General features: G+C 53.8%; 7 protein-coding genes across 7 annotated transcripts; 3 read left to right on the top strand and 4 right to left on the bottom strand.

Annotated features, from left to right (window-relative positions):
• Positions 1–658: 658 nt before the first annotated feature.
• On the bottom strand, positions 659–4,825 carry CDEST_00766 (Putative serine/threonine-protein kinase, active). Its single transcript, XM_062916925.1, has 5 exons — positions 3,286–4,825; positions 3,017–3,216; positions 2,783–2,942; positions 1,988–2,726; positions 659–1,932 (listed from the first exon to the last, which is right to left on the bottom strand). The coding sequence occupies exons 1-5, from the start codon at positions 4,054–4,056 to the stop codon at positions 1,070–1,072; spliced, it is 2,733 nt and encodes a 910-aa protein (XP_062772976.1). The 5' UTR covers positions 4,057–4,825; the 3' UTR covers positions 659–1,069.
• A 1,985-nt stretch (positions 4,826–6,810) lies between these two features.
• On the top strand, positions 6,811–8,645 carry CDEST_00765 (Putative dephospho-CoA kinase, P-loop containing nucleoside triphosphate hydrolase). The gene has a single exon (XM_062916924.1). It carries the CDS (start codon positions 7,764–7,766, stop codon positions 8,586–8,588), a length of 825 nt encoding a protein of 274 aa, XP_062772975.1. The 5' UTR covers positions 6,811–7,763; the 3' UTR covers positions 8,589–8,645.
• A 1,103-nt stretch (positions 8,646–9,748) lies between these two features.
• On the bottom strand, positions 9,749–13,231 carry CDEST_00764 (Putative RNA recognition motif domain, nucleotide-binding alpha-beta plait domain superfamily). Its single transcript, XM_062916923.1, has 5 exons — positions 11,841–13,231; positions 11,620–11,715; positions 10,917–11,564; positions 10,705–10,840; positions 9,749–10,638 (listed from the first exon to the last, which is right to left on the bottom strand). Exons 1-5 carry the CDS (start codon positions 12,207–12,209, stop codon positions 10,439–10,441), a joined length of 1,449 nt encoding a protein of 482 aa, XP_062772974.1. The 5' UTR covers positions 12,210–13,231; the 3' UTR covers positions 9,749–10,438.
• A 2,775-nt stretch (positions 13,232–16,006) lies between these two features.
• On the top strand, positions 16,007–17,861 carry CDEST_00763 (uncharacterized protein). The gene is made up of 3 exons (XM_062916922.1): positions 16,007–16,461; positions 16,520–16,660; positions 16,717–17,861. The coding sequence occupies exons 1-3, from the start codon at positions 16,396–16,398 to the stop codon at positions 17,662–17,664; spliced, it is 1,155 nt and encodes a 384-aa protein (XP_062772973.1). The 5' UTR covers positions 16,007–16,395; the 3' UTR covers positions 17,665–17,861.
• A 533-nt stretch (positions 17,862–18,394) lies between these two features.
• On the bottom strand, positions 18,395–19,646 carry CDEST_00762 (Putative 2EXR domain-containing protein; the record flags this gene model as incomplete). The annotated part of the gene is made up of 3 exons (XM_062916921.1): positions 18,395–19,189; positions 19,243–19,422; positions 19,485–19,646. 3 exons carry the CDS (start codon positions 19,644–19,646, stop codon positions 18,395–18,397), a joined length of 1,137 nt encoding a protein of 378 aa, XP_062772972.1.
• A 946-nt stretch (positions 19,647–20,592) lies between these two features.
• Positions 20,593–24,013, bottom strand: CDEST_00761 (Putative Zinc finger, RING-type, Lon protease domain, Zinc finger, RING/FYVE/PHD-type). Its single transcript, XM_062916920.1, has 3 exons — positions 23,025–24,013; positions 21,123–22,965; positions 20,593–20,896 (listed from the first exon to the last, which is right to left on the bottom strand). Exons 1-3 carry the CDS (start codon positions 23,083–23,085, stop codon positions 20,869–20,871), a joined length of 1,932 nt encoding a protein of 643 aa, XP_062772971.1. The 5' UTR covers positions 23,086–24,013; the 3' UTR covers positions 20,593–20,868.
• Positions 24,014–25,836: 1,823 nt separating this feature from the next.
• On the top strand, positions 25,837–27,333 carry CDEST_00760 (uncharacterized protein). The gene is made up of 2 exons (XM_062916919.1): positions 25,837–26,564; positions 26,757–27,333. Exons 1-2 carry the CDS (start codon positions 26,333–26,335, stop codon positions 26,939–26,941), a joined length of 417 nt encoding a protein of 138 aa, XP_062772970.1. The 5' UTR covers positions 25,837–26,332; the 3' UTR covers positions 26,942–27,333.
• The last annotated feature ends 70 nt before the right edge of the window (positions 27,334–27,403 follow it).

The following is a 27,403-nucleotide window of genomic DNA, read 5'->3' as shown; positions in this document are numbered from 1 at the left end:
ATAGAAGCTTGGCTGTCGAGACGAGAACGTTGAAAAGACAGATGGATGGATGCATCGACTACTTACCCTACGAGCTTACACCACCCAACGTTGGGCAACGACCTTATTGGCAGCTGCCAAGTACCTGCAGAATGAACGGAGAGTTCGTCATGACAAAAAGACGCCTTCGCCGGCAAGTTCGACGTACCTAGGGAACACTCAGCCACTCGGCAAGCATTAGCTGGGGCGACACGTAGGTATGTATACATGTTTGGTGTTTGTTTCAACGGCGGCAGCAACAGTGATGGTATGGAAAAGCCCACCACAACAGCCGATTCCTCCGATTCTGTCACGGGCAAGTCAAACCCACAAACGCGAGTCTAACCAACACCTGGTATCTTCAACGTTTATTGAAAAGGTAGGCACAAATGAGGCGGAATGACAACCTCGTCTCTCTCCTATGACATCAGCGTCACTTCCACATTAGTCAAACAACTTGCAAAAGCCAACCATGCCATGTCCGATATCCCTTTGAACCTCATGAAGAAAAGGTAGGTAGGTAGGTGTGTAGGTAGTTGTAGTTAGGAACGGTGCGTGTCAAGGCGTGTCTCGTGTGTCGTTGCTGGCCGTTTGGCCCCCTTCAACCCCCCCCCCCACTGGAGGCCCCTTCCTTGCCGACTCAATGATACCCCCCTTCCCCATTCCCCTTTCCTGGTGCATCATCCCATCAAAGCTCCCATCCGTGTGTAGTCGCGTCGTCCCGTCGTCCCGCTCCAGCCCGGCATGAAAGCCGCATTTCCTTAGATGGCCCCTTGCAGCAGGTCTTATATGGCAGTCTCGACGGATCCGCTCCTTCAAGGTCGGGTATCTTACATTAATCCAGTTGCGACCTGGCAGCTCAGGGTCCCACCCCCTGCTGTCATCGCCCTGGTTCGGGAGTAGTACTGCAGCCATCTCTCGTGACTGTCTGAAATGGCGCCACCCAAAGCTGTTTAGGCGACGGAAGAGACACCCGCCAACGCATGTGAATTTGAAGAGGTGCTTGGGGTCGAGATTTTCCGGCTCTTTGTGGTTAAAGTCGTTCAAAACATCAATGCCAAGGGTTCTGGTTTCCCATAAAGCCCTCCTCAAGCGTTCTCTCCTCGAGGTTGCGGATGAAATCCCGGTTGCCTCTTCCTCCTTGCTGTACGCGACTTCCGCGTCTGCCTGCTCGCTGAGCCGCATTTTCCATACCAGCCATACCGCCGTCCGTTGGAGGGGGATAGTAGGCTGGGCTAGGCTGCAGGCGAATCGGCTGGCTCGGGTCAAGGTGACTAGCGACGCGCTGGATGGCGGCGGGGATACCACTTTGCTGTTGCTCCATGGTCGAAGCACGTTGGCGGGCCGGTCGCATTCCTTGCTGGGGATATAGGCCAGGTTGTTGTTGTTGTTGTTGTTGTTGTGGTTGTGGTTGTGGTTGTTGTTGTTGTTGTTGTTGTTGTTGGGCCGTACTGCTGCCATAAGGTCCAGGAGGCATTTGCGCCGGCTGTTGCGTCATGAGGCCATAGGCACCTTGCTGGGCCCCGTATGGTGGGGGTTGGGCGGCGTGACTGCTGCTCGGCGAGTACATTTGCTGGTTGTTGTAGATGGGCGGCTGCTGAGAGTGTGCAGGTTGTTGATATTGAGCCGCCATCTGGGCGTAAGCTCCCTGTGCGGCAGAGTTCGCCTGTGCTTGGGCTGCCTGCGCTCTCTGCTTGCTCAATGCTTCGGCCTGCTGCTGCTGTTGCGTGCCAGGAGCCGGAGACCTGTTGAGAGAGCTGGACTTTAAGTTCATGGGTGGCACAAACGGCCCAGTGAACTTCTGCTGGGTGATGAACGGGTGCAACTTGGCTTGCTGCGGCGACCAACGCTCCAAGGGGTTGATGTTCAACAGTCCTCTGACAAAGTCGATGAAGGCGATTCTGTTGTTCATTTCTATTCGGTACGTCAGTAATGCCACTGGAGGCGCGGTTCGACTGTCACAACTTACCTCTGTCGATCTCACTCTGCTTCATGTTCTTCCGGGGCATGGGGTATGATTTGATGATCTCCGGCAGTGTGTTGGCTTGGAAATACTTTTTGCTCGGTTGCTCCTTGGTCGAGTGTTCCCGAGCGTACTGCTCCATGCTCTTCAATTGGTACGTCCGCCGACCAAACTCGTCCTGCCTCTTCTCAAAGAATTCGCCGGCTTGCTTGCCCATCTCAATCATCCAATTCGGCGGGTTTCCGAGCATGTCAACGATTCGTGAAACCTGGTTGTACTCGGAGGAGCCTGGGAACAGTGGAAGACCGAGGAACAGCTCTACGACAATGCAGCCGAGAGACCACATGTCTATGGCCGACGAGTACGGCAAGCCCAGCAGAACCTCTGGGGATCGGTAGAATCTGGACTGAATATAGGTATAGACCGTTTGCCGTTCGTCGCATGCGGAACCGAAATCGATGATCTTGATTATGGGGCTCTCGAGGTTCTTAAGTAGGATGTTCTCGGGCTTCAAGTCGCAGTGGATGAGCCGCGCCTTGTTCAAGAGCGCCAGACCGTTGAGGAGTTGTTGAGCGAAAACACGGACGAGGGTCGTGCTGAGACCCCGGAACTGGTTCTGCTTAATCAACTCGTACAGGTTGACGCTAAGAAGCTCGAAGACCAGGCACAAGTGTTGGCGATGGATGAAGGTGTCTTTGAGTCGCAAAAGGTGGTGATCATCGTTCTTATCGAGCTTGGTGTTGAGCTGGAAGGCAGATGTTAGCCATCACGTTGTGCGTCTAAGCACCAGGGCAAGCTTACCAAGTCCAGAACCGACACCTCCATCATGCTCTGGTTGAAATACGCAGTGCGGTTCTTGATGACCTTGACGGCGACCACTTCCTGCGTCTTGAGGTTTTGACATTTGACAACTTGTCCGAAGGTGCCCTGGCCCAGAACATCGAGAATAAGATACCGATTCCTACAAGACAAATTAGCACAGGTGGCCCAAAGGGGGAAGGGGACGCGGCGCCTCGGCGCCTGCTGCGAACGTACTTATGGCCGGCCTCTTCTGAGCCCAGAATATCGTTGACGTAGAGGATATAGTCGCTGTCTTCGTTGTCGTACCCATCGTTTTTGACGCCCTTGCTCGGCTTGGTCAGAACACGGCGAGGATTACGCGACGACTCGTATTTGAAGTTCGGGTTGCATATCCTGTAGGTGGCAGGGAGGTGCACCGTCAGGGCTTGGAGGGGCTGAAGGAAGTGAATTAGTCTGTGCCATTCATTTCTGGTTGGTGAACGAGGCGGGGTAGACGGGCTTACGCTGATAAAGCCTCCTTCGGGGTTCGCACGCCGGAAGGGAGGCTGGGCGTTGACCTTGGGTCGAAGATCGGTCGGAGCTCTGCATTGCCTGAATTCAGGGGCAGGCCCTCTGGGCATGGGCTGCGGGATCGGGCGGCGCGGCGACTTGGGATCGCCGGCAAAAGCGCCATCGATGTTGGCAACGACGGCTGAAGGGTAGCCATCATGAGCCGCGCCGTACGGCGCGATCGGAGGGAGTTGGGGAGGTTGCTGGCGACCACCGTAGTGAGGGCTCTGAGGCATGTACTCGGACTGCCTTGTGGGAGACTGTCGTTGGCCCGGGGGAGAAGCGAACTGGCCTTGGGCGGATTTTGGCGCGTAGGGCGAAGTGGGGGACAGGGCTTCCATCGGCGAGTATCGTTGGGCTGCAGCAGATGGCTCCTGGGGCGAATAGAGAGTAGACGAGCGGCTCCCGGAGAGGTGAGACTGGTGATGAGGTCTCATGGGATATTTCATGCCTGTATACGAGTCCTGGGCATCGTGCATGGGAACATCGCCGTTGTTATCGCGCATCTGGGGCGTGGACATTGGCGATGTGGCAGCGCTGGCGGCGTGAGAAGGCATGCCGCCAGGGCTTTGGTACTGGTCGTACTTGAAGCCGGCAGGCGGCTGCTGACCTTGCGGGCCTGGTTGCCCGTTGTACTCTCCCCGGGGCACCTGGGCACCGCTGCCATTGTATCTCCTCGCAGAGCCGGCCGAGTCGGCATAGCCCTGCTGCCACTGGGAGTCCATGGCGGGCAGGGAGCGATGTTGACTCGGAAAGGAAGGCGATGCAGTCGGTCGTGGGGGTGCGGTTTGGGTTGAATGACGGAGGGTTGGGGGGGGGGGGGGGGGGGGGTTGGTGGTTGATGTTGGAAGGAAAAAAGGACTGGCCGAGCGGTTTAGCTGGATGTTGTCGGCGGTTTCGACTGGGCGCGTTAAGCGGGCGAATGGGGCCAAGCCGGACTGCACTTGGTAAGGTTGGAAGGCAAGTCGCAGGAGCACAGAGTCGCGGGAAAGTAAGGTAAAATAGCGAGCGTCAAGTCGCTGGGTGTGGACTGTTGCTCAGTCGTGTCCCGGTCCGGGATGGTCGTTGTGGTGGTGCTACTGCTGGTGGTGCGTCGCGGTACGGTATGAACGGCACTGGGCAAGTCTAGAAAGAGGCAGGCGGGGATGGGGATGGCAGTCCAGGCGTTGGAGTCAGGCTGGCTGGCTGCCTAGGTAGGTATGGCTGATTGAGTTCTGTGTGGGTTGACTGGTCAGAGAGCGTGAGTGTGGGCAGTTTGCAGAGAGCAGCATGCAGACCAAGCAGCACAGCGCAGACAGACTCTAGAGGGATCCGTAGTCGAGCGGGCGAGGTCTGGAGTGTTGCCAAGGAGAAGATTCGGCGGGATTGGGCTGACACGGCCCAAACTCTCTTGGTGGGAACAAAGTTTGAGAGGGTTTCCCCTTAAGAATTCATTACGACAATTGAAGACGGCGGCGGGCTATTGAGTATTTCGGTGCACAGCCTGAACGTTGGGAGAAACGTGATGCTTACGAGCATGTGCATTTACAACATTGGGCAATGAATGAGGAGGGGCGGCGGTTGCAGCAGAGACAGGCCGCAGATGAGGGGACTGCTGAATGGTGTCGAGGGGTGCGCGGCGCGATGGTGGCATGGGAGGGGGAATGAGAGAGTGGAGAGGCGGAGGATGTGGGAGGAGGATGTGGATGCGAGCGTCCGCGGGCTACCTACAACGATCGCTTGCGACGGGCAAGAAAGCGAAGCACGGTGACTGAGAAGAGGCGGCGCGCGAGCGAGGGCGGGGGAACTGACGGGGTTGAGAGGATGGGCAAGGATCCTTACACAGGTATTTAGGTAAGGTGGTGTACGACGCCTGCGTAGGTAGGTAACTGCACACCAAATAGGCTGCGTGAGGTACCTACCTACCTCACTTGAGGCTGCTCTGGGAGATAGGAGCTTGGGAGGTACGAATCATGAAGGCCAAGGGCGGAGGCCCAGACTTGACAAAGGAAACAACAACCAGCGCAGGCAGTGCATTCCACGCGTGGCAGCGGTTCAAAAGCGATTAGGATAGATTACCTAGCAATGCCAAATGTAGAAGCGACGGAACGTATGGAGGGGAGACATATGCTGTGCAACGGTACGGACGGGGGCAGCCAATCGCTGTCATACCTACCTAGCTGAGTACCTAGGTATTTAGTACGATAGATAGAATCGCGACAGACATTCCTTCCCAATATGCAAACTACCCGCCCGATTGATCAGTCGCTAGACTAGAGCACAGCACAGCTACAAATACAAAAAGAGTTGGATGGTTCGTGGGGTGATAGCCCAGAGTCGATATCAAACAGCCACGCAGGGCAGGAAGAATGGAGGGACATTGGGGGCTAGGACCAATAGCCAACCGGGAAGCCCAATGGGAGCTCTGAAGGCGGCAGGGTACCCAAGCTAGAGTACGTCAGACAGAGTTGGGCATTGGGTTGCTAGACACAGAAGACACTCACTAGCACAGAGGCACAGGTACACAGGTTGGCCAATGCGCCAAGGGGGGGGGCAGGCTCGCTCGTTTTCTTCAACGCCGTTTTTCATCTCCTTCACAGCGCAGCATAGCTTTGGTTCGAACCCCCCGTTAGCACCAAGGTTGTGTGGCACGTCTACTCAGAAAGGCCCCGAACAACCCTGTAACTGCCCGGTCTCGTCTTTTCTTGATTGAGTAGGAGGACAACGGTGCAGGAGAGACGGTTTGATGAGGCAGGACGGGCAAGATCATGAAGGACAAATATGAAGATGATGCGAGGCATGTGGAGAGCGAGGCTGGAACGCCCAGAGCACCAGCGCCTAGCAGAGCTCAGGTGTCGGCCACGGCAAGCAGGCCATCTTTTCCATCCAACCCATATTCGTACTTGAATTACACCAGATGCGACCACCCCTCTTGCGCCGCCGTGGCCAGTGCCAAGTAATTGTAAAGTTCACAGTGGCATGTAATAACGAGCGACTATGATGATGCGAGGTGTTCGGGGATTCAGGGGGGCATGAAAGTAGGGAGGGGCCTTGGCCTAAACCAGGCCCAGCGTGGCAGGCGTCCCGATTACCCGCTCCCAGCAAGAAAATTCCGGCTTTTGCCAAAGAAACAAGCTGAGACCGGATTTGAGCAACGCTGATGTGGGCTGGAAACCGGCCGGCTGCCCATCAAACAAAAGGGGCGGGCCTCTAGGTATGGGAAGACACACAATCCAAGTCCAACTTCATGGTCTTTCTTGCTGGCGAGCGTCCATGACCAGTTCTTATTCAAGGCAGCTGCCCTGCAGGTCCGGTCCTATTGTATGCTATGCTTTATCCGTAATTATCGCTTCTGCATGCCGCCGAAAGAAGGCATAATGAATAGGAAACCCCCACAAGGCCCAACTCCAATGCCACATCGAGCCCACAGTTACTGCCATACTCCAAGATGTGAGTGTGACTCTGCAAAGAGATCCGTTGCCAAGTTTACCTACGAACAGGTACCCAGAGCAAAAGACTCAACTCAAGATCAATACGCGCGACCGACTGTCAATGCCTCTCCAACCAACGCTACGGATAAAGTTGTCTGTTGTCTCTGTCCAAGGAACAAGAAATACTATAATCTTCCTGGTATCATACCTACCCAAAGATGCAAAAAGCTCGCCGCAGGTGGGACTCGGTTCTTAGTGCAACTTCTTCGTGGCCAAAATCCCTGTCTGAGCGCCAAAAGCACGCAAGCCGCCCGGCTCTCTTTCAGCGATGGATGGGCCCGAGGTTCGTTGATGACGGTGGCGGCTTCCGAGACTAGCTGCGGCGCACCGCTGTGAGGGTTGAGACTCCAAACCTGTTCAGGTCTTGGTCCGGCTTGGTGTATTACTTGAAGAGGAGTCTCCGAAAGATATTTTCATCGGGGTCGTGATGCCAGCTGGGTCCAAGGTTGGTCGATCATGGTTATCAACGAATCCACAATTCTTGTGTTTCTATCACAGAAACTACAGCATACTCAATGTGTTTAGTGTCAGCTGGGCATGTCAGCTCTGTGTTTTCTGCCGTGCTTTTCCACCATGGCCATGGTGCATCTGGGTTTGTTCCATCCACACTCTGGAATAAGTCGATAGTAGCCTGTTCGACGTACTGAATTGACTTGGAGCCGAGTGCGACAACAATAATACATACCACCGCCACCCAAGAAGGAGATCTTTCGCTTTAACCGCAATTGGCTGAAGCGCTGAGCACGTCAATTGGCCGGATGTACCTTACCTCACCTTTCCTCACCTCACCTCGCAACACTTCTGTCTCATTCTCATCAGTCCACTCCCTTTACCACAACGCCGGATAAAGACTATCAGCCACATCTCAATCCACATAGAACACGTCCAGCCTGATAAACAAACAAAAAAATAGGACCAGCCCAAGACAGGTACCAGAACGAGGACAACCGCACATCCGCAAGATGCTCTTTATCGGTCTAACAGGCTCCATCGCAACGGGCAAGTCCACCGTTTCGTCCGTGCTCTCCAGTCCCCCCTACTCCATCCCCCTCGTCGACGCCGATCTCCTCGCGAGGAAAGTCGTCGAGCCGGGGACAAATGGCTATGCCGCCATCGTGAAGCACTTTCTCCCCACCACCCCGGAACTCCTCGTCCCGGCCTCTGACACCATGCCCGAGGCCGGGCCCGACGGGAAGGGACGACCCCTCAACCGGCCCGCCCTCGGCAGGCGCGTCTTCGGCGACACGGAAGAGCTCAAGCGCGACCGCTCCGTCCTTAACGGCATTGTCCACCCGGCCGTTCGTGCCGAAATGTACAAGGCCATCTTCCGCGCCTACATCACCGGTCATTGGGCCGTCCTACTTGACGTCCCCCTGCTGTTCGAGAGCGGGCTTGATCGCCTCTGCGGCACCGTGTTCGTCGTCGCCGTCAAGGACCCAGAGGTGCAGATGCAGCGTCTCATGGCACGCGACCCTCACCTCAGCCGCGAGGATGCCGAAAACCGCGTGCTGAGCCAAACGGATGTGAGGCTCAAGGCGAGGAGGTGCGAGGCCCGAGGCCCTGGCAAGGGCGTCGTGCTCTGGAACGACGGCTCCAAGGAGGACCTGAGAAAGGACATACGCGAGGCCATCCGCCAAGTTCAGGCATCGAGTCCCGTTTGGTGGAGTTGGCTGCTCCTGGCATGTCCTCCGGCAGCCGCCGCCCTGGGGGCGTGGCAGTTCTGGCAGAATATTCGCATCAACAAGGCCTGGGCGGAACAGGAGAGGATCGAGAAGGCCAAGCTGTAGGCCTGTTTATGTTGGATCTCATTCCCGGGGCACAGATGCCATCCGCCTTTTAACTTTGAAAAAGAATCAAAGAAACAAGAAAATGAAGGTTCCTACTTTACGCAGCCAGCGGGGAGAACCGAGCATCGAACAACCGGACCAGGCGAGGACTCACCAGCAACAGGCTGATGGAACGCTATCTGAACGGATCAAAGGTAATTTAAATCCAGATTCAAGACGCAACGACATCTCGGCGCGTGGGACTCTGGAAACCACCCAAGTTTGAACAGAGCCATCCAGATAAGAACAGCCTTTCTACAGAAACCACGGCGACTCAGGGAGACCATCCAGCATTCACAAGCAATCCTGAACCTCATCCAAAGCAGAGCTAGATTTGTTGCAAAACATAGAATCATCTTTCAGTGTAAAGTATTGAAATGTTAGGGAGATTGAATGTCGACTTGAGACAGACTTACTCCTCGCCCGCCTCCGGGGTTGGTGACGCTCGTTCCTTTATTTGACTGCATGGTCTGTGACCTGCACAGTCGGAGTTGTGTCACTTTAAATGCCGTCTCAGGACATTCCGCGTCGCCCTCCTTACACAGGTCCGGCAGCAGATGAGCCCAGAGCCCACGACACCGCTCATGGAGAAATTCCTGACGTGCCTGGGTGAAAGTCATCGGGCCATCGGGCTCTTCCCAGATTGGTTTCTAAATCCCCGAAGAACAGGAGGCAGTCTACAGTCCGGATAGGTAATCTTACATCTTCAAGACCGGGCCGAAAAGTAAGCACTGCATCATGCACCCGCTTAATAAGACATACCAGGGCGGTCAAAAGTCGTCCAATCACTGGCCCCTTCCTGTTAACGATAGAAATGCAGCGGCATGTACGTATCCCTCTGCATTTTAGCCTCCGTCGACCGGTCTCTCTATGCAGTACCATTGCCAGTAAGGAGTTCGGGTCGTAGATGGCGTAGCCATAATCACCGTGCTTTCACCCACGCCCACATACAGCCAGCAGTAAGTAACACGCACACGCGTGCGCGCATAAACACTAACGTCAGCTTCGTCATTACGGAGTCCCTGAGAAAAAATGATCTTGGCTGTCTTGCAGTCTCTCCTGTATTTTCCTTCTCTTCGCGCCGTCCAAGATCTTAAGCCAGCATTGATGGATTCGTCCCCCCGTCCCCTTCGTTCAAGTCATGTTTCATCAAATCTGGTCGTCTCTAATGGTAACCCAAGTACCCGGGAGACCACACGCATAAAAGGTTGATGCCCAAAAGAATAGTGTGAGGGTAGTAGTAGTAGCAGCAGTAGTAGAAGAAGAGGAGGAGAGAGGGGGGGGAGGGAGAGAGAGAGAGAGAGAGAGAAAGAGAGAGAGAGAGAAAAAAGTCATAACTCGTCATCCAACAGATCCGTCATGCTGAAGAGGTATCCATGATAGAACAAAGCAGCAAACTTTTTGTTTTGGCAACGGAACAGCATGTCAAAAGTCTGCCTCTGCCTCCGACAGGTTGACAGAAATAACTGCATAAGGAAAACATCGTGACTTGTGGGAATCACTAGGCCGTAGAAGAAAAATACGAAGAAGACAGAGAAACGTCTCGGAGAAATGCACGTGATGTCCCTTTCCATCTCCAGTGCTCACTTAAGAAAAACCGACATATGTCCCTCATCGCAGATGAAAGGAGATTTGAGACAGAGAGACGCTTGGCAGCAAATGGGTTTTTTGGGAAGACATGGGAGATGTGTTGGTCATGCCATTCTGCCATCAAAAAAAAACATTGGGAAAACTCCACAAAAGCACCCCTTGGACCTTGCAACGCTGTGTGTGGAAGCTCTCGCACCAGGATGCGCTCGTTTGTCGTCAGATCAGCCCTGGTACCCGGCGAAGCCGTTGTTGAAGTTCTGTCCTTGGGGCCCCTGAGGCCACTGGGCGTTAGGTGGCTGTTGGCCACGGCCATAGCCTCCGGCGCTCTGCGGTCCGCCGTACCCCATCGGCTGCGCTCCATAACCGGCCGGGGATTGAGCAGCTGGACCGCCGTAGTTGCCGTGCTGACCGCCGTATTGACCTGTACAATATCGCGTTAGCTCCGAGGGGTCCTCTGCAAAGGCCCAAGCGGCGGTCGGGCTCTTACCACCATATTGCGGGAAGTAGGCCGTCGGGGTGCCGGGGTAGCCCGGTCCGGAGGCACTCTGGGGGCTGTATGCTTGTTGCGAAGGGTCAAAGCCGGCTGCGCCGCCCTGAGGGTTCGGGGTCTTGTCCTTGCCCCACTTCAGGCGGAAAACGTCAGTGCTGTTCTCCAAATCGGCAAATCCGTCAAGGAACCGGCTCTCGGAGCAAACTTACGCTGCATTTCAGGGGCCGTCCATTAACATTATATCCGTTCATCTGGCAGATGGCCATGGCTGCACTCTCGTGGCTGTCCATCTTGATGAAAGCAAATCCCCGGTCCGCCTGGAAACGAGACTCGACAACGTAGCCAAAGTTTTGGAAGAGAGGAACAACATCGTTTGGCGTGGTGTAAGGAGTTAAGTTGCCCACATAGCAGGTGGTTTGCCATGAGGGCGTTTGCGCGAGGACAACTTCATAGCTCGCCACGCCGTGGGCTGGAAACTGGTGGTGGCCGAAGGGCGTCGTAGGCGTCAGGCCCATAGCCTGCATAGCCTGCTGCTGCGCAATAGACGGCTGGCCCTTTTGGTTTGCCCAATTGCAACGGATGGCCCGCGAGCCAAGCCACTCTCCGTCCATGGAGCTCAGGGCCTTTTCGGCGTCCGGTCGGTCTCTGAACGCAACAAAGCCGTATCCACGGGAGCGCCCTGTCTTCATGTCCCACATGACGCGAGCTTCCGACACGGAGCCAAAGGCAGAGAAAGCCTGGGTCAAGATCTCGTCGTTGACTTCGTTGCTGAGATCGCCAACAAAGATGTGGAAGTGATTCGAGGTGTCCTCCTTGCTGGAGGTGTTGGACTGATACGCCCAGTTGACACGAATTTCCTGGCAATGGGTCAGCTTCCGGCTTGAAATAGCGGGGCAGGGCTCTGTGTCGTACGGATTGGTGCACACGTCTTCCATTCAAGGTCTGCATGGCGCGTTCAGCCGCACCGGGGTCATCATATTCGACGAACCCGTAGTTGTAGCCCTTCGCCTGTCGATACACGGTCAGCTATATCGCGAATACTGTTAAGGGCAGAGCAGTTGCGATGGTTCGGGCGCCAGCTTTCGCTTTGATCGCCAACTGCATTCTCAGAGGAGAAATTTGCGAATACGCACATTCTTGTCGGGAATGATCTTGACATTTTGGACGTGACCAGTCGTCTCAAAGATCTGGCGGAGGACATCCTCGGTGACACGCTGGTCCAAGCCTCCAACGTACAACGCCCGCTTATTAGGCTCGGGGGCGGCGCGGCGACCAAAGCCACCAGCGCTGCCGGGCGACATGACCTTATCAACGCCAGACATGGGCGAAGTGATGGCAGTCGGGATCGGGTTGGTGTTCTGCGGGATATGGAGAGGAGGGGGTGGCATGTGCGCCGGGTTCGACTGGCCATTCTGGCCATTCTCGTAACCTGGAGCCCCGGCGTTCGGCTGGGGGGGAGGGGGCAGCTGCGCCGGGTTCGAAGCAGGTCCGTTGTCCGCCATTGTGTCTTTTGGTCTGTATTAGAAGGCGGTCGTGCGATGGTTGGATCTCGGAAGCTTGGAAAGTTCGGTGTCGAGTGTTGAGCGTCAATAGCAATATTAGATGAGGGGCTCGGCTGGCTGGAACAATGCAGGACTAGTCTTGTATTGTGCAGGTCCAACGGGTGCAATAGTATACGAGTCGGAACGACGAAGCTCGAGGAGCAATCGGCTGGTTGAAGCTTGGTAGTGGCGTAAGGAGGGGTGGAGGCAGTCGTGCTGAAGAAGAGTTGTCACGAGACTGACGTGACGTGACCCTGAACCCCGGAGCAGGCAAGCAAGCAAGCAATCGAGCAGCAACAAGGCTGAAGAAGAGGGCGGGAGGGAGAGGGAGGGAGGGAGGGAGGGAGGGAGAGAAAGAAAGCGACGGGGCACAATCGGAATTTCCTCGTCGAAGCAGGTGCGGGACGGTGCGGTGGGCTCGTCTTGGTGGAAGGATACCAAGCTGTGCGTCAAGTCGGGTCTTGTCTGATTTGCGATCTATTCGGAATGGAACGATGTGACTTGGCCTTGGACTGACTTGAAAGAGGGAGACTCAGACACTGAAAGTCGACAGGAGAAAATTGTGGACGTGGGGACGGCACAAGCAGCTAAAAAGGACGTCGACCCAACGTGACAAGAGAGACGCTTAAGCGGATAGTAGAGACAAGGGGAAGGGCGAATGATAAGAGAGTTGCCGAGAGAAAGCTCCAAGGTACTGTTTACTGTGCAGTGAGTGCAGTGCGTGCTGTGCTGTGCTGTAGATGAGATGACAGGCGGCGCAGAGAGAGGAGACGGGGTACTGGAGACTGGAGACTGAGGACGGAGGCGTTGGAAATGATAAGCGGAGGCGAGCAACAAGGAAACAGGCGGGAAAAAAGAGGACTGGCACCCCCTGGAGAAAAGGAATCGCAACAAGAACCGATCCGAGGATGGAGGAGAGGAGAGAGGACGGTTTCCTGACGGCGTGGAGAGGAGATTCAGCGATGGGGTGAGGAGGGGAGAGGAGCAAATGGAAGGAAGGAGAAAGAAGGAGGGCGGATGAGGGGACCTTTCATCATGGCATGGCATGGCGGCGAGTTGGCGACTGAGGTGCGAACCCAGAAATTCCCACAACGCAGCGCGCACCCGCCTACGCCTGCACGTCTGCAGGCCTGCACCGCAACCCAATCCACTCCAATCCAATCAATCAGTTAGTTGTGAGCTGGAGCTTCCCGGCCAAGGGGTAGGTACCCTGTCGTTTGTGCCTCGAGGTACATGGCCTCCGTTGCCTTGCTGCGCGCCAATGTACCACCTCGCCGCGCGGCTCCGCCAGCAGGTACCTACACACTGTCCAATGCATTTTCCCATCTGTTCTTGCCAGGCTCACCTCGCCATCAAAGCAACAAGGGCGGCCACTGGCCAGTTTGATGCCCGCTGCCAGCCCCAAGCCTCGAGATTGGTCTGCTGTAGGTCCAATCCTGCCCGTTGCCAGGCTCTTGCTTGTTCAGCCATGCCATTTCACTGGATACATGTGTCCACTAAGGTAAGGTACCTAGGTACTGTTTGTAGCACCTCTAACCGGCGGCCTAGGGCAGGTGGGTAGTTGGTGCTCCTCACCAAACGGGCGGAGGTCTCTCGCGAGGGTAACGTTTTCTCATACTTGTGTTCTAGATCCCCTCCCCCTCCATCTGTCTATGATTCTCAATGTTGGCATTGGGTATATGTGAGCCTCAGTCGGTAGCGCCTAGGCCATCTGTCTAGAGCACATTTGGGGAAGCTTCCCCGGCGGCTGGGTCAAGACTTGTGGCGTGGGAGGACATGGGATGACAGCAGGAAAAGGGGTGTTGCTGCAGCAGATAAAATGTCCAACCGAAGGCACTAATCTTGCTTGGGCAAGGGGCAAAAGCGTGACTGGTCCACCGTCCAGACGGTTGCTGACACTGTGGAGCGTTGCCGATTGCACCATGGGAGCGGATGGCTGAACAAACGGGACTGTGTCGGGAGAGGCTGGATTCCTTTTATCTGCAATCATCGCATGTGCTGGTGGAGGGCATCGAATGCCATATATATATATATATATATTAAGAAGGCACATATAGCTGCATTCAATCCCATACATCTGTTTTTGGACTGGACGAGCATTGGTGTCCAGAACAGTAAAACAAGGCTGTGGCGGCTGATGACATGTAAGATAAGATGAGCCTTCACGATGTGCTAAATGCACGCGCGAACGGACAACATTCGACTGAATGGGTCCCCCGGTTTCCGAAGGGGATAATTGCAGCAAACTCTTCTTCGAAATGCGGAGGGTCTCAAGGCTCAATGCAGATATCGTAACTGATCATCGCGTCGATTTGCCTTCAAGAAAGGATATCCCAGTCCCTCTTTGGTTCACTCCCTACATACCTAGGTAGGTGACCAAACTGGCATCTCCCTATTCTCCAGGATACAATGGTGATACAACAAAGACACACTCGTTCAAGAAAATAAAGGAGCTTCGCGAAGCACGGGTTTCAGTCGAATGCTAAGTGGCTAATAGCGGAAGAAACTAAACACCGCCGACTCCGAGTTGTCATTGTGCCATCCGTAGCAACACATCGCAACCTGTTGAACTCAAACAATCAACGGCAGGCAGACTGCCACACCTCAGCTCAACTCAGGACTCAGTCTGACCCGAGAGACAATGCCACTCTGGATTACTGCGAAATTCTGTCACCCAGTTCCATGTCATCCGGCGTAAAGCCCATTCGTTCATCTCGCCGCCAGACTTTTTCTTGCCAAAGTAACTTACCTTGCAGCAACCTCCAGCATGCATAACAAGCCCTCCTAGGCGACTGAAGATTCAAGCATTGAGGACCGGGCGATTGGGTTACGAAACTCTTTCGTTGCAGGATACAACCAATTTCCCGGGAGCACGACTCCTGGACGGATTCCAGCACACCCATGGGATGAACACTGTTCTGGGCCTGGAGTCCACCGACTACGGAATAGGGTTACCCATACCTCCCGTGGCGGGCTTGGCCCTTGTCCTCCGACATCCGCAATCACGGTCTCTGATGTCAATTGATGCGGTATGGCTTCAGAGACCAAATTTCCAATCTTTTTTCATTGATGCAGGACAGAGTGGCATTTAGTACAAAACGTCAATCAGGGGTACAACAACCGTATGGGAGACGAGTTCTGGCGGACGTAGTATTATCGGCTCATGCTTGTTGAAGCTGGACCAGCCTCAACTGGGCCTCAGTTGTGAAGGACTCCCTCTATTCTTGCGTAGGTAGGCGGAGAGCCGAGTCAATCGAGACTTGCCCCTTTCATTGCTATCAGAGGGGACATCTCCCATATAATCGACTTCTCTCGTTAAGATCAAAGTCTGCAGCTGCAATGGAAGTTGGTGGGTGGTTGCGAGCTTAGAAGTTCCTACAGAGTTACGTTTCTACACAAACACCGTATTGTGTTCAGTGCGAAGTAGACATGGTCGTGCCACTTTGTATTGTGTTTTGTCGCCCTATTTTCCATCACACTGTATCTGCCACCTACCTATCTCAGTCCCAAGATCACACGTTATGGCCCTGATCTGATCAAACCCATAATCAGAGGCAGAAACAGAGTAGAGAGAGTGCCGTGCGGGGTTACTTCCAGTGTTGTTACTACGTAGTGCTGTGGTTCTGAACGTGGCGCAATTGCCTGTGGCACGTCAGTTCATTGGTTCCGATGTGGCACGGTCCATCTTTCTGTTCATTCCAATCCAAAAGGTACGTACTGCCTAGTCGGAATCGGAGATTGGGCGGCTGCATCAGACAACATTCAAACATCGTGGTTTGTCGATGGTGAGAGAATCGTTGTTGTACCTTGCAGACATCCGATCAACCAACTATTTGCGCCGTGCAATTTCAGCTCAGGTTCAAATTCTTGAAGAAGATCAGACGTTGCTAGCCGGACCTCTCATTTATCGCCCAGGCAGTCGATGACTCGATAGATCTGGGTTTCCTACGCATTCACGTGCTTCAAGCCGTTTTCTTCCGTTCCTATCTGCACCACCTACATCCAGGCTGATTAATTCATCTACATTTCGGCATCGCTTCTTTTCCACAGTATTCAATTTATATCAACTCCAATCTTTGCATACTGCAAGCATTTATCTCTCGTCTGCAGCTGCCAATCACGCCGGCGGCGGCCTCCTTCTGCCGCAATGGCAAGTTCGAAGCCGGCCAACGCCGACTCCGCGGAAGCCTTGCACGGACTCCTCAACGATGTGGTTTGTTCACAAGCCTTGGAACAGAACCATAAAGGTTATGGCTAACTGTTGCTTGCAGCTGATTCAAACTGGCAAGGCATTGAAGTCCCAGAATAGGGAAGGTAGGTCTCAGGCTCAGGCTCAGATTTCGTTACAATCAAAGCTGCCAGAGATTATTGAGACATTTCACTGGAAGCTGGATGACCTGGAGAGTGAGATAGTGAGTTTTGATTGAAACCAACTCGGCCGGAATACCGGTACTGATGCCAACGGCAGATGAGGGCAAAGGCGGCGTTGCAAAGAGACCTGGACCGGTTCCGGCAACAGAGACAGCCCGTGGAGCAACCCGCACCGATAGAGGCGCAGACAAGATCCCCCATCGCCATCGGCCTCGACTCATCGTCTCGGGAGGTGTCCCCCGAGAACAAGGCCCTGGTCACGGAGGCCACGGGCCCGCACCGCGTCCCCGCAGAACCGAGCGCAGCTCCATCGATGGCTCCGTTCCCCGACATGGGAGTCAGCTTCCAGCCAGAACCGGAGCCGGAGCCTCCAGTGAAGCATGAGACAACCCCCGCACCGCCGGCCATAATGGTGCCCATAGGCGAAGTTAAGGCGGAGCCGAACCTTACCCCTCCGACATCGCAGCCCCAACCATCAGGCGCTCCGGAGGCGCCGATGGATGACATGTTCAACCTCAATGGCGGCGGCGGCGGCGGCGGCGGTGGTGTTGATACCGCTGTTGGCGGCAATGAAGCAAACGATGCCGAGTTCCACTTCACGGACATGACTTTCAGCCTGGCTCCGGCCAACAACGATCCACAGCCCCAGCCTAGGGCACAGGAAGCGCCGATGGACATATCGTTCGGCTCGAGCGACATGGGAGGCGACCTCCTGTCACTCGACAACCTGCTCCCTCAAGACAACAACGCCTCAAAGCAGGAACCGGAAGGCCGAGCCGTCCCTGCGCCTCCCACAGTCGTAGCCGCAGCGCCAACTACAGCAGCCAGCCAACAGAAGCCCGCGGAAGCCAAGATGGAGAGGCAGGACTCGAGCCTAGACGAGCTGTTTGCCCTCAACGGCAACACGGGCATGGATGACATGGACCTTGACATGAACATGGGTGGTGAAGGTGGGGAAGGCAACAACTTTGACGACATGATGTTCTTCGACGATACAGAGATGGAACATGGCAAGTTCGACGAGGACTTCTTTCAGATTCAGTAGGCGGGTGGTAGCCTGGGCTCACAGTATAGCCTGCAGGCTTTAGCGTTTGCATGTTAGGAGGAGCATAACCCGCAGTTTTTAGGTATTTGATTTCGGAGCCGGGAAAAGTAGTCACTTCTTTGGGTGGTGGTTCTGGAGGCTTCAGTTAAAACGGAGGCTCTCCCGGTTTGCCTCAAGTGTGAGACTCATATGTTGACATGCTTTTTTATCAACCTTTGCCCCTTTAATCAATGTGGTGACAGCGTTTTTCTTTCCAGATCTCTAAGCAGCATTCAGAAGAGAAACAGCACAACGGAAACAACTCCAGCCTGTTGACAAGAGCAATTGCAACCACCTTACAGTTCCTTGTTTGTAGTGGCCTGCGTCAGATAACCCCTATTTGAGCAGTAGCTTCGCATCTCGTCCCTCTCCTCTATAACCAACAACACAAGAGTCAGCCTATTCTTCACCTTCTTGTTCCATTGCTTTGATCTCTAACGCACAAAGCCGTAGTAGGCATGCATACGTGCGTACACATACACATACACACATACACACATACACATACACACATACACATACACACATACACATACACACATACACACACACACACACACACACACACACAGGGTAGTGGGGATATTTAAAAGTGATTTGCGATCGTTTGCTGTTGGAGTCTCTATCTTTACCACTCACTTCGCCCTTCTTGCTGAATGAACTGCTTTGGGTTCCGCCCCCTCCTGTGCTCTCAATCGTCGAAAATGCAATCACTGTCCTCGCTCTCATATGTGTCAATGTACTTGGGATTCTCTGTAACCCTCGGCAACACCCCGTTCGATGACAGTTGCTTCGCTCTTTGCGTTCGGCTTCGGGTTCCGTGGCTTACCATACAGGACTGGTGGGACTGGCAAGCACGATTGTCGCCAAACACGTCCAGTTCAAGGCAGACCAGTGCTTCCTGGAAACGTCTGCCAAAGATTGGCTTGTTGATGACGTATTTCGACCTGCAGAATGTACCCAACTCCAAGAGGTGACTGTTGAGACGTTGAACCAAGTCAACCAGGCCAGCGTCCGTGTCGACGAACCCTTGCTCTCCGGAGAATCTGAGGTTTCCATGATCGGCAGAGGCCCCCAACCCGCCAACAAGAAACGTCCGGTGCCCCTGCTTGAGGCTCCATCCCTCAAACAATATCTCAAAATGCTGCACACTCTGGGTGCGCAGTCTTCTCCAGTCATTCCCACCTAGATGCATGGAACTGGAACAGAGTGACTGAAACTCTCTAAGTAGAAATGCGAAGTAGGCATGCGGTATAAGTCCTGGGCCTGTGCCTGCGACATTGACAGAAGCAATTATGCTAAGTGACCGGAATGAGGTGCAGTGAGAGAGCAATGTTGCTGCCGATTGCAGGAACTTGAGTTCGCAGGGAGGTCTCCATCCTTTTATCGCAAAGCGAATGTTGCGAACCATGGAACGATGAGCTGGAGACAAGGCTGCCAGGAAGGTAGCCAAATTCTGATAACTATTAAATCGAAAAGTGTTTTCCTCCGTGAAAGTTAGTTGGAGGCTTCCTATAATCCAATTACCCAGCAACATACCTGGTAGAAGTCAGGGCGATCCTGAAGTTCCTCACGAAACATCCGGCAGGTTAAGAGCAGACTGGAAAAGGCCTTTGCAGCGGTTTGACCTCCGCAGAACTTGTTTGATCGGTTTTCAACCTGAAGTGGCTCAATAACGTCTTGATCGATGACAGCCAAGGCGTAGATCATTTGACGTATCTATGCCAGGCGAAAGTATTAGTTTTAGGTGTAACTTTAGAGTCTTCTGGAATATAACAAACCTCAATTGGAAGGCGGCGAAAGTAGTTCTTGCTGATATCTTTCTCCGGCAGGGAAGGTGAAACTGTCTCTGCATTCTGCGTCAAATCGCCAGCAACATCTGCAATGCTGTTTTTCTTCTTGGTCACGTTCTTGGCCCTGGTCTTCTTGCCTCTTGGCGCCATTGCTGTAGTTCTTGATCCTGTGTACGCAATTGCTTACTTAGCAAACGCTGGCCGATGTGACAGAGGGCACAGATTGTGGGTGATAATACTCACAACCACAATGAAGAAGGCTGCAGGATTTGTTAGTGTTCAGTTGGGGTGGGGGCTTGCAGCAGTGAAGAAAGGGGTTTGTGGGTTGAAGGAGATTACGTTTTGTTGAAGTAGGCAGGTGCTTTTGAAGTTGCAAAGTTAAAGACGGCACGCTGCAGATACCTAGGGAAGGAAGGGAGGTGAGATGTTGGTCAAAAGAATAGGATTTTTGAGTTTATAAGAGTTTTGTGCGTTGCAGACGATGAAGTGAGAAAGATGAAGTTCGGCTCAGAAGAAAGATGGTTTTATGGTTGAAGAAGGTTGAGTTTCTAATGAGAGCTAGTCAGTTTATGTTTCTTTCTTACGCCGAGCTTAGGCTTCTCAAGTTAAAGCAGGTGCGAGAGAGAGAGAGAAAGAAAAGGCAAGGAAAGTGAAGTACCTGGGTAAGTAGACATGGTAGGGTTGGGAAGTGGTGATCCTGGGCTATAGTTGCCTCTGAGTCTGGGAGGGGGGGGAAGGAACCTATGCCTGCCTCATCAGCTTGTGCAAATGTCCCTAGTGGTAGCAGTGGTATCTTGTGTTATTGAGCTCATGCCAATAGATTTGTTGGAGCGCTACAGCCTGGTCAACTGGCCTATTGACATTGTGAGCCCATCAAGTTAACCTATAACAAAAGTACCTACATAGGAACTTGTCTTACCCTTCTACACTAGCTGAGGTCTTACTTGTTGACCTGGAAATCTTGCCAGGCAAAAGGAGAGGGAAGGGTGGATGGGTGATTTTTACCGCATTGAGTCTGTAAGCCAACTATCTCACCTAGTAATCACTTTCCAAAAAGCATATGTTTCCACTCATGCCGTAGTACAAATGTCTTTTCAACTTCTCATCTGACATATCTGTCTAGTATACTTACATTGCCAAGTTTGGTATCGGATCAAATCGTAACATTGTCCCGCAGAAATCACTGCGCATGCCCAAATACCGCCATGCAAATGCAAATATATGTGTACCCTGCCGCCACACTCCCACATCGAGGGAGTTTCCGCAGAAAGAGCGTTACCTTATCGGCCGCCTCCCCGACCTCAACTGGCTGTGTCGTTCCAGGGACTCCCGCACATGACCCCTAGTCCCACAGCTGAGCTAGTCCCCAGCATCAGAAGATTCTGCAATCTGAGAGGGACCTGAGCGGCCGTCAATAAGGGGCCCCCCTGGAGAGTTGCTGCATCTTAGCCCGTCTGTTTCCATTGTCTGATAACAAGCAAACGCGGACAGCAACACCTCATGCACCGACATCCCACAAGTGAAATGTACGACGAAGCGTTGCAAAAGATGCTGGAAAATCCAAAGAAAAGACAGTCGGGAAGGGCCGGCAACGGAAAACTTGGCATAAAGGCATAAAATACTCACCAAGTACTTGACTCCCACTCCAGGATCCAACCGCAGCAGATCTTAAGTCTCTCTCTGACGCTCCTTGTTTCGAGGAGCTTGTACTTCTCGTATTCCTTGGCGGGTAGGATACTGGCGAACCACCATGGGAAGAGGGCCGGGTCATTGGGGCACTCTCCATATATCGTCAACATACGTTGTGCCAGCCAGGGCACGCTTTGTTGTTGCATTCTGGTGACAAACGAAACACCCAAGGACAGTAGCTCACTCGTGGGCATCTTGGAGAGGTCCTCAGGGGTGGTTGGTCGTGACGTCGTAGATTCTTCGCTCAGATGTGTGGCGGCGCTCTCATACCTCTCCAGGGCCTGTTGTGTCTCGGTTGCCTCCAAATCTTCTTCCTCCGCGATGGAAATGTCGTCGATTCGTTCGATGCTCCCCACGAGATATCCATCCAGAATACCATTTCTCGTAATTCTAAACCGTGAGATGCCAACCGTTTCGATGAGACTTCTACCATCCGCAAAGTACTCGGCGTTTACGATGCGCAGTAAGGTCCCGTATTCCACGAAATGTGTGTCGTTGGCAGTCCGGGGCCGTTGCGGCAACACCATGCCGAAAGTTCTGTCGCCTTCCAAAGCGCGGCGGATCATCAAACGATAACGTGGTTCGAAGACGTGAAGGAATGTTGGCATCATGGGGAACGAAAGTGTGCAGACAAAGATGGGAATGTCAAACTCTCGATGTCTGTTCAGCGCCTCAGCGGCCAAGGCATCACCTCTGGTGAGGACGGCATCAGCCCAGAAGGTCTGGATGATGGTCTTCAAGTGCTCGTTCGAAGGGCAAGATTCCCGATAAAGTAAGGGGCTGACCGACAAGCCCCGTCGACAGATAGGACAGTACGAGGAGTGATCCAGGACCCGATGAAGGCAAGACCGACAAAAGGTGTGGCCGCACACAGTCGTCAGAGGGTCGTAGAACAAGGCGTAGCAGACCTGGCAGTCCATCTCTGTCCGCACCGTCTCTTTGACCTTGGAAAAGGTCCTGGTGTCGATAGTGGCGGCTTCGTCCCCGAGTGAGGAGACCTCCGCCAATGTGACATTAGAGCTGTAATCCAACTCACCCGACTCGGCCAGAGTATAAACAGCGACCAACGGTCCCCCCTTGACAATCCTGGACGTCGTCTCATCGTCAACTTCGCTCCCCATCTGTCCGGCGCCCGGGCGCAGTATTATGACATGGGTGGAGATCTCGGCCGTTGTGATGGTGTCTCTCGCCTTTTCCATTTCAGCCTTGAAGTTGTTGACTGCCTTGGTGAGAATGACATCGACGCCACAGTCACCAACAGCATGGCTTCGACCACATTCTTGGTAAGGGCATTCGAAACCCCGTAACCTATTTGGCGTGGCGGGGTAGGATATATGTTCTCGGGTATGTGTCTCGGGGAGGCAGCGTCTGCAAAGGCTTCGGCCGCATGGCAGTGTAATGGGATCTCGAAGGGGACGGGAGCATTTCCGACATTGAATCAGGCGAATGACGTCCCGTACTTGTTCGCCCGACAACGGGTGTTCGACATTGCCATGGTCCTTTTCGTCCTCGGCTTCGTGCACCGGGTTGGACGTCAAAGCCGACGGTCTGCTCTCGACGACCCGCGGCTGGTCGGAGGACATGAAGTCGTCTCCTTCAGCTTCGGTGCTGGCGCGGGGTGACGTGTTTGGTAGGTTTGCGTGGATCTGCTCGTATGTTCGCCTCTGGGGTATCCTAGGCCTGGTTGTTCCTGTTGTTTGTATGTAACGGATATCGTCGAAGAAATCGGGTGCTTGTGTGAGGTACCGCCGAGTTCGTGAAGTAGACGGCAACGAGTGGTCTTTTCGAGGGACGTGAGTGTGTGATCCGACAGGGAAGAAGGAACGGGAGAATAGCGACCAGGGGTCATATATGCGGGATCACTAGAGCTGCAGAGGTTCCAGAAGTGAGCGGATCTCATGATGCGTCTGAACGAGATCAAAAACGGACAGGTGAAGAGACACCGGCAAAGCTAGGAGACCGAGGGCCGGAGCTAGAAGCTGGAGAAATGGCAGGACGTATGTACCAGGCCGGTGTTCGTCACATACGAAGTGTACCTCTGGGTGGGCAGGGTAATAATGGAGGAGAGCCGCTGGCAGGCGTCATACATTTAACGTCTTGTTACCAATCCGCTGGGCGTCTGGACGGGTTGGGAGGGCTTGAAGGGGGAGAGGGGGTGTGTGGTGTGGCCGTGCAATGAGGTCAACGAAATTGGAAGAGAGAGAAATGGTGGAGGGCGATTGCGATTGGCGAGCGACACCCGAAGCAAGACAGGAGTAGCAGTCAAGAAAGCAGAGCAGCAGCAGGACAAGAAGCAAGAAAGCAGCCACGGGTGCAGCGCCAGCCCGGCGGACCATGTCGATATTCCTAAGGTCATGTCAAGTACCGGTACTTGAGTCGCGGCAGGCGGCGCATGGGTGTGCTTTCTCAAAAGCCCTGGACGGGGCCCCTTGCGTCTAGGCGAAAAAAGGTTTAGCGGCATGTTGTCAATAGAGAAACCCTGGCCTAGTTGTGACGACACCGCGGGTCCGAGAGGGTAGATGGGAACATTTATCTGAATGAAGAAGAAGGCCAGGACCGACTTGGGATAAACCAACTCGACTCAGGCGATCACTTTACTTGTCCAGCTTTCTCTTCTCAACGGCTGGCATTGCGGATTGATCCATTCGTCTATCATACTGGCAACTACTTGCTTGGAAGTTCCCATTATCTGGACACTCTCCAGATTCGGTGGAGCGCAGGTCGCGCATCTCGACGCTGCTGTGCTAGGAGGCAAATCAATCTATATCTAGATGCGCTAGCGTCCTCAGCTCCTCCCAGTTATCGTAAAATGCTAAATCAATATCTTGTCTCAATGAACTAAGCGCATCTTTCTGTATCTCTAAGCAGGAGCCTCCCAGCTCGCTTCACGAGGATTCGGTCTCGGGATGTCAGCTGGCTGCGAAGTATGAATCAGGGATATGACGCAATTGAGCTTGGTTGGGTAGCACACTCGGGAGGAAGTTTCCTGCTTACCTCAGCGCTGAACGAACTGAAGTAGGCCACGTGATACCTGCCTACGCGGTCCGCTTCCGTGGTTTCGGCGCTGCATAGGTAAGTCGCACACCCTACTTGCTTTCCATCTCTCGGCCGAGGACATCATGCAGACGAACGAACTACTCTCTTCCCGGCTCCTGCGGATCAAGGGTTTGCAAAAGAATTCAACGTCCCTTTTTGACAGTTTGCTTAACTAGACGGGTCATCAATACAATGTACGGTCTATACCACCTCGCTCCTGCAATTGTGTGGCCGCAACCAGATCTCGATGTGAGTGAGCCCCAGGACCCTGACATCAGCAAACATGGCCATTCACCACGCTCTACCCATGCTGATAAGTACCGCGACATTGGAGGTACCACTGCGCGGACGCCTCTCTTGTTCTATCAGGGAACAGGAGGCAACAACATGGCTGTGGCCCGGATTCCCGCACAAAACTGCGTTTCCCCCCTTCCACTTCAAGCTCGAGCAAGGACATCTGAACGTGATCGCAACTGCTTTTGGCGATCCCGCTCGATAATAACCTGGTCGGCAATCGGCGCTAGCCGCTGCACGCACCCAAAACAATGCAAACACACCCCCGGGCCCCGGGAGGCCAGGGTCCAGCGCCTTTTCAGCGCCGTGCTCGCTGCCGCGCCCACCCAAACTCACCCAAGAACCAAATCTAGTGCGTCATGACAACAGTACCACTCGCTTCTACCAATCATCACCTTTGCGCTGCACTTCTGGTACGACATCCAAATCAGGCGAACCCGTTTTTCACATTCATTTGTCTCGCACCTCCCGTGACCATCTGCAACATGACTTTTGGGTCAGCGCAACTCGGTTCTAGCCCCTCGTATCCCTACGGACCCCAGATCTACTGGTCATCATCTCGGCCGTGACTGATCGCGCAGCAGCCCCGAACAGCAACAGGCCCATTCAGCTTTGTACACTAGTGCACGACGCCCAGTAACGAGCCTAAGCGATCTAGCCTCTTCGGTCTAGAACCGGACCTACTGGATCTCGATTCAGCCTTGTGTGAGCAATGCAGTGGCGTACAAGCCATGAGGCTATTCAAATAACAACAAGGCATGCTGCTGGGGCACCAATAATCAAAAACCTAGCCTTCTTCGGTTGTCATATCATGGCGACCTCGAGCCGTTGCTGGCCACACGACGCCGCCTTAGATGTTGGTTGTTGCCATCGGCGCCGTAGGCATCTGGGAGCTACGGAAATACAACTTAACTTGCCTGACCTACCCGACTAGCAGACTCGTTGAAAGGTTCAGCTCTAGTTCCAGTAGCGCTCTTCTTACCATGCTATGCCCAAAGCAGAAAAGCGAGGCGAGGGTGGGTGAATGCTCCTATCTGTTATGTCGCTGCTTCAGCTTCACGAACATGTCCTCAACCAGAAGTGGCAAGAAACGAGAGAACGAAGCGCCCCAAATTACATCTTCCATGTCCGAAAACCTGCATGGTTCGGCTGGGTTAAAAGTTCGGCAAAAAAAACAAAAACAAAATTCCCAGAGGAAGAAACCTGTGTTTGTTATAGCTGAACTTGTTCTGTTACACATGCCGAGGAACAACAGGGGTTTACTCTTTGGCTTTTGGCATTCTGCCTAGAGCGCTTAGTGCAGACACGCAGTGCTCGTCAGTCAAATCGGCACTGCAACTGATCTTCCAGAACCAGAGCAGATCTTCGATTCTGGATCAGCCATTGACCCCATCAACCCCTCGAACCCCTCCATTCGACCTTGTTTCCCAGATCCCGCCATTTCGACCCCACTCGCTTCCCCTCAGCAGAACGCAACCTAATTCGAATGAAGCTGTGGCTTGCTCGTTGTACAGCCGAGTCTGTGCGAGGAAACATGCCACAATAACGCGGCAGCGCGTTCCAAACCCTTGCTTACCCTCACCGACAGCTCACAGATGAGGAAACTTTGCGTGTGAGATTTAATTCGACAATGGGGAGGGAGGCCTTGTTAAGAAAGGCTCTTCACTATTATCCTAGTAACCGGTACTCATTGCGATTCGCTTCTTGCAGGCTGTTGCCCCAGTCAACTTGTCGACTGTTTCAACAATCCACATCATTACAATCTCTACCCGCTCTATTCAACCTCACCTCTCACTATATCAGGAATTCCAGCCAAGATGTCGTCCGTCCTCCCGTCCCCCACGGTGCGAGTCAACATTGTTGAAAAACTCTCCGACCTCATCACGGCCATTGAGGCCCACCCAGCTTGGATCCCGCCGAACCCCCACAGGGGTCTCTTCCACATCTGGGACTTCGTCAACCGCTCCCGGTACATCATGACCGAGCTCGACCACATTCGGGACGGCGAACCCGTGCAGTATCCGGACCAGATCCCGCAGCAGAAGTCAGGTTAGAACACATTCGCGCCCGAGCAGCACTGCTTTGGCAACATCTACGCACAATTGATTGCAGTGCCAGACGCCGCACCCGCACCCCGCCCAAACGGGCCAAGCCGGCCAGACGCATGCACGGAGATGGATGAGCAGAAAAAAAAAAAGGAAAAAAAGAGGAGCTGTTTGCTGACTGACATGGGGATCCCAGGCCGAACCGGTCCCAACGCCGCCGCCGAGTCTTTCGCCGACGTCTGTGGCCGATGTGTCACGGTCAACGAGATGGTCAGCAACCCGAAGCTGCTCACGATGATGGGCCTCCCGCAGGTGGACTACGGCAGCAACATCACTGCCAAGGCACAGGCCGTCGTCGATATCATCAGTAGGGGCAACTAGAGGTGCATCGCCGGCTGAGTGGCACGGACAGAGAGACGTGGTTTCGTTTGGAACCGTCGGGGGAAATAGAAAACATTAACACCCAAGGGTGTAAAAAGAAGTTGAAGAACTACAGAGGTTTAGAGAATGATCGTGGACGAGAGAGCAATGAAGAATAGGAAAACTGGATCAGGGATTGATTACGATCTTGCTTCGTCTAGAGGGAGCTTAACTCGAGTTAGATACGTTGACCAGACCTGGATACTGTCCGTCTTGGCTGCACCACTTCACACAAGAGTGGTGTATGCATACGAGAGCGTGATCAAAAGCTGCTTGCTATGAGAGCCAAGCAAGATCTAGGTCATGCGTCGTATCCCATCGAGTCATACATAAGTTGACAATGAGGCACATCTGAAGCTCATTCACATTGTTCATCACCATGTCTAGGCGTGCAGGAAAGAAGAGAAACTTTGCTTTGGAGGC

The sequence above is a fragment of the Colletotrichum destructivum genome, chromosome 1 (genome assembly GCF_034447905.1).
Source record: "Colletotrichum destructivum chromosome 1, complete sequence".
Taxonomy (NCBI): Eukaryota; Fungi; Ascomycota; class Sordariomycetes; order Glomerellales; family Glomerellaceae; genus Colletotrichum; species Colletotrichum destructivum.
Note: the sequence above shows the minus strand (reverse complement) of the source record. Positions and strands in the feature narration are given on the sequence as shown.

Excerpts from the sequence above, each read along its gene's own strand:
- CDEST_00766 (XM_062916925.1), bottom strand. The coding sequence starts at position 4,056 with ATGGACTCCCAGTGGCAGCAGGGCTATGCCGACTCGGCCGGCTCTGCG. Across the intron at positions 3,217-3,285 it reads CCGAAGGAGGCTTTATCAGC|CCCCTCCAAGCCCTGACGGT; the intron begins GTAAGCCCGTCT and ends CACTTCCTTCAG. Across the intron at positions 2,727-2,782 it reads AGGTGTCGGTTCTGGACTTG|CTCAACACCAAGCTCGATAA; the intron begins GTAAGCTTGCCC and ends TCTGCCTTCCAG.
- CDEST_00765 (XM_062916924.1), top strand. The coding sequence starts at position 7,764 with ATGCTCTTTATCGGTCTAACAGGCTCCATCGCAACGGGCAAGTCCACC.
- CDEST_00764 (XM_062916923.1), bottom strand. The coding sequence starts at position 12,209 with ATGGCGGACAACGGACCTGCTTCGAACCCGGCGCAGCTGCCCCCTCCC. Across the intron at positions 11,565-11,619 it reads GAAGACGTGTGCACCAATCC|GAAATTCGTGTCAACTGGGC; the intron begins GTACGACACAGA and ends ACCCATTGCCAG. Across the intron at positions 10,841-10,916 it reads GACGGCCCCTGAAATGCAGC|TGGGGCAAGGACAAGACCCC; the intron begins GTAAGTTTGCTC and ends TTCCGCCTGAAG.
- CDEST_00763 (XM_062916922.1), top strand. The coding sequence starts at position 16,396 with ATGGCAAGTTCGAAGCCGGCCAACGCCGACTCCGCGGAAGCCTTGCAC. Across the intron at positions 16,462-16,519 it reads ACGGACTCCTCAACGATGTG|CTGATTCAAACTGGCAAGGC; the intron begins GTTTGTTCACAA and ends TGTTGCTTGCAG. Across the intron at positions 16,661-16,716 it reads ATGACCTGGAGAGTGAGATA|ATGAGGGCAAAGGCGGCGTT; the intron begins GTGAGTTTTGAT and ends TGCCAACGGCAG.
- CDEST_00761 (XM_062916920.1), bottom strand. The coding sequence starts at position 23,085 with ATGAGATCCGCTCACTTCTGGAACCTCTGCAGCTCTAGTGATCCCGCA. Across the intron at positions 22,966-23,024 it reads TCCCGCATATATGACCCCTG|ACCACTCGTTGCCGTCTACT; the intron begins GTCGCTATTCTC and ends TCCCTCGAAAAG. Across the intron at positions 20,897-21,122 it reads GAGTGGGAGTCAAGTACTTG|GTCCCTCTCAGATTGCAGAA; the intron begins GTGAGTATTTTA and ends ACGGCCGCTCAG.
- CDEST_00760 (XM_062916919.1), top strand. The coding sequence starts at position 26,333 with ATGTCGTCCGTCCTCCCGTCCCCCACGGTGCGAGTCAACATTGTTGAA. Across the intron at positions 26,565-26,756 it reads GATCCCGCAGCAGAAGTCAG|GCCGAACCGGTCCCAACGCC; the intron begins GTTAGAACACAT and ends TGGGGATCCCAG.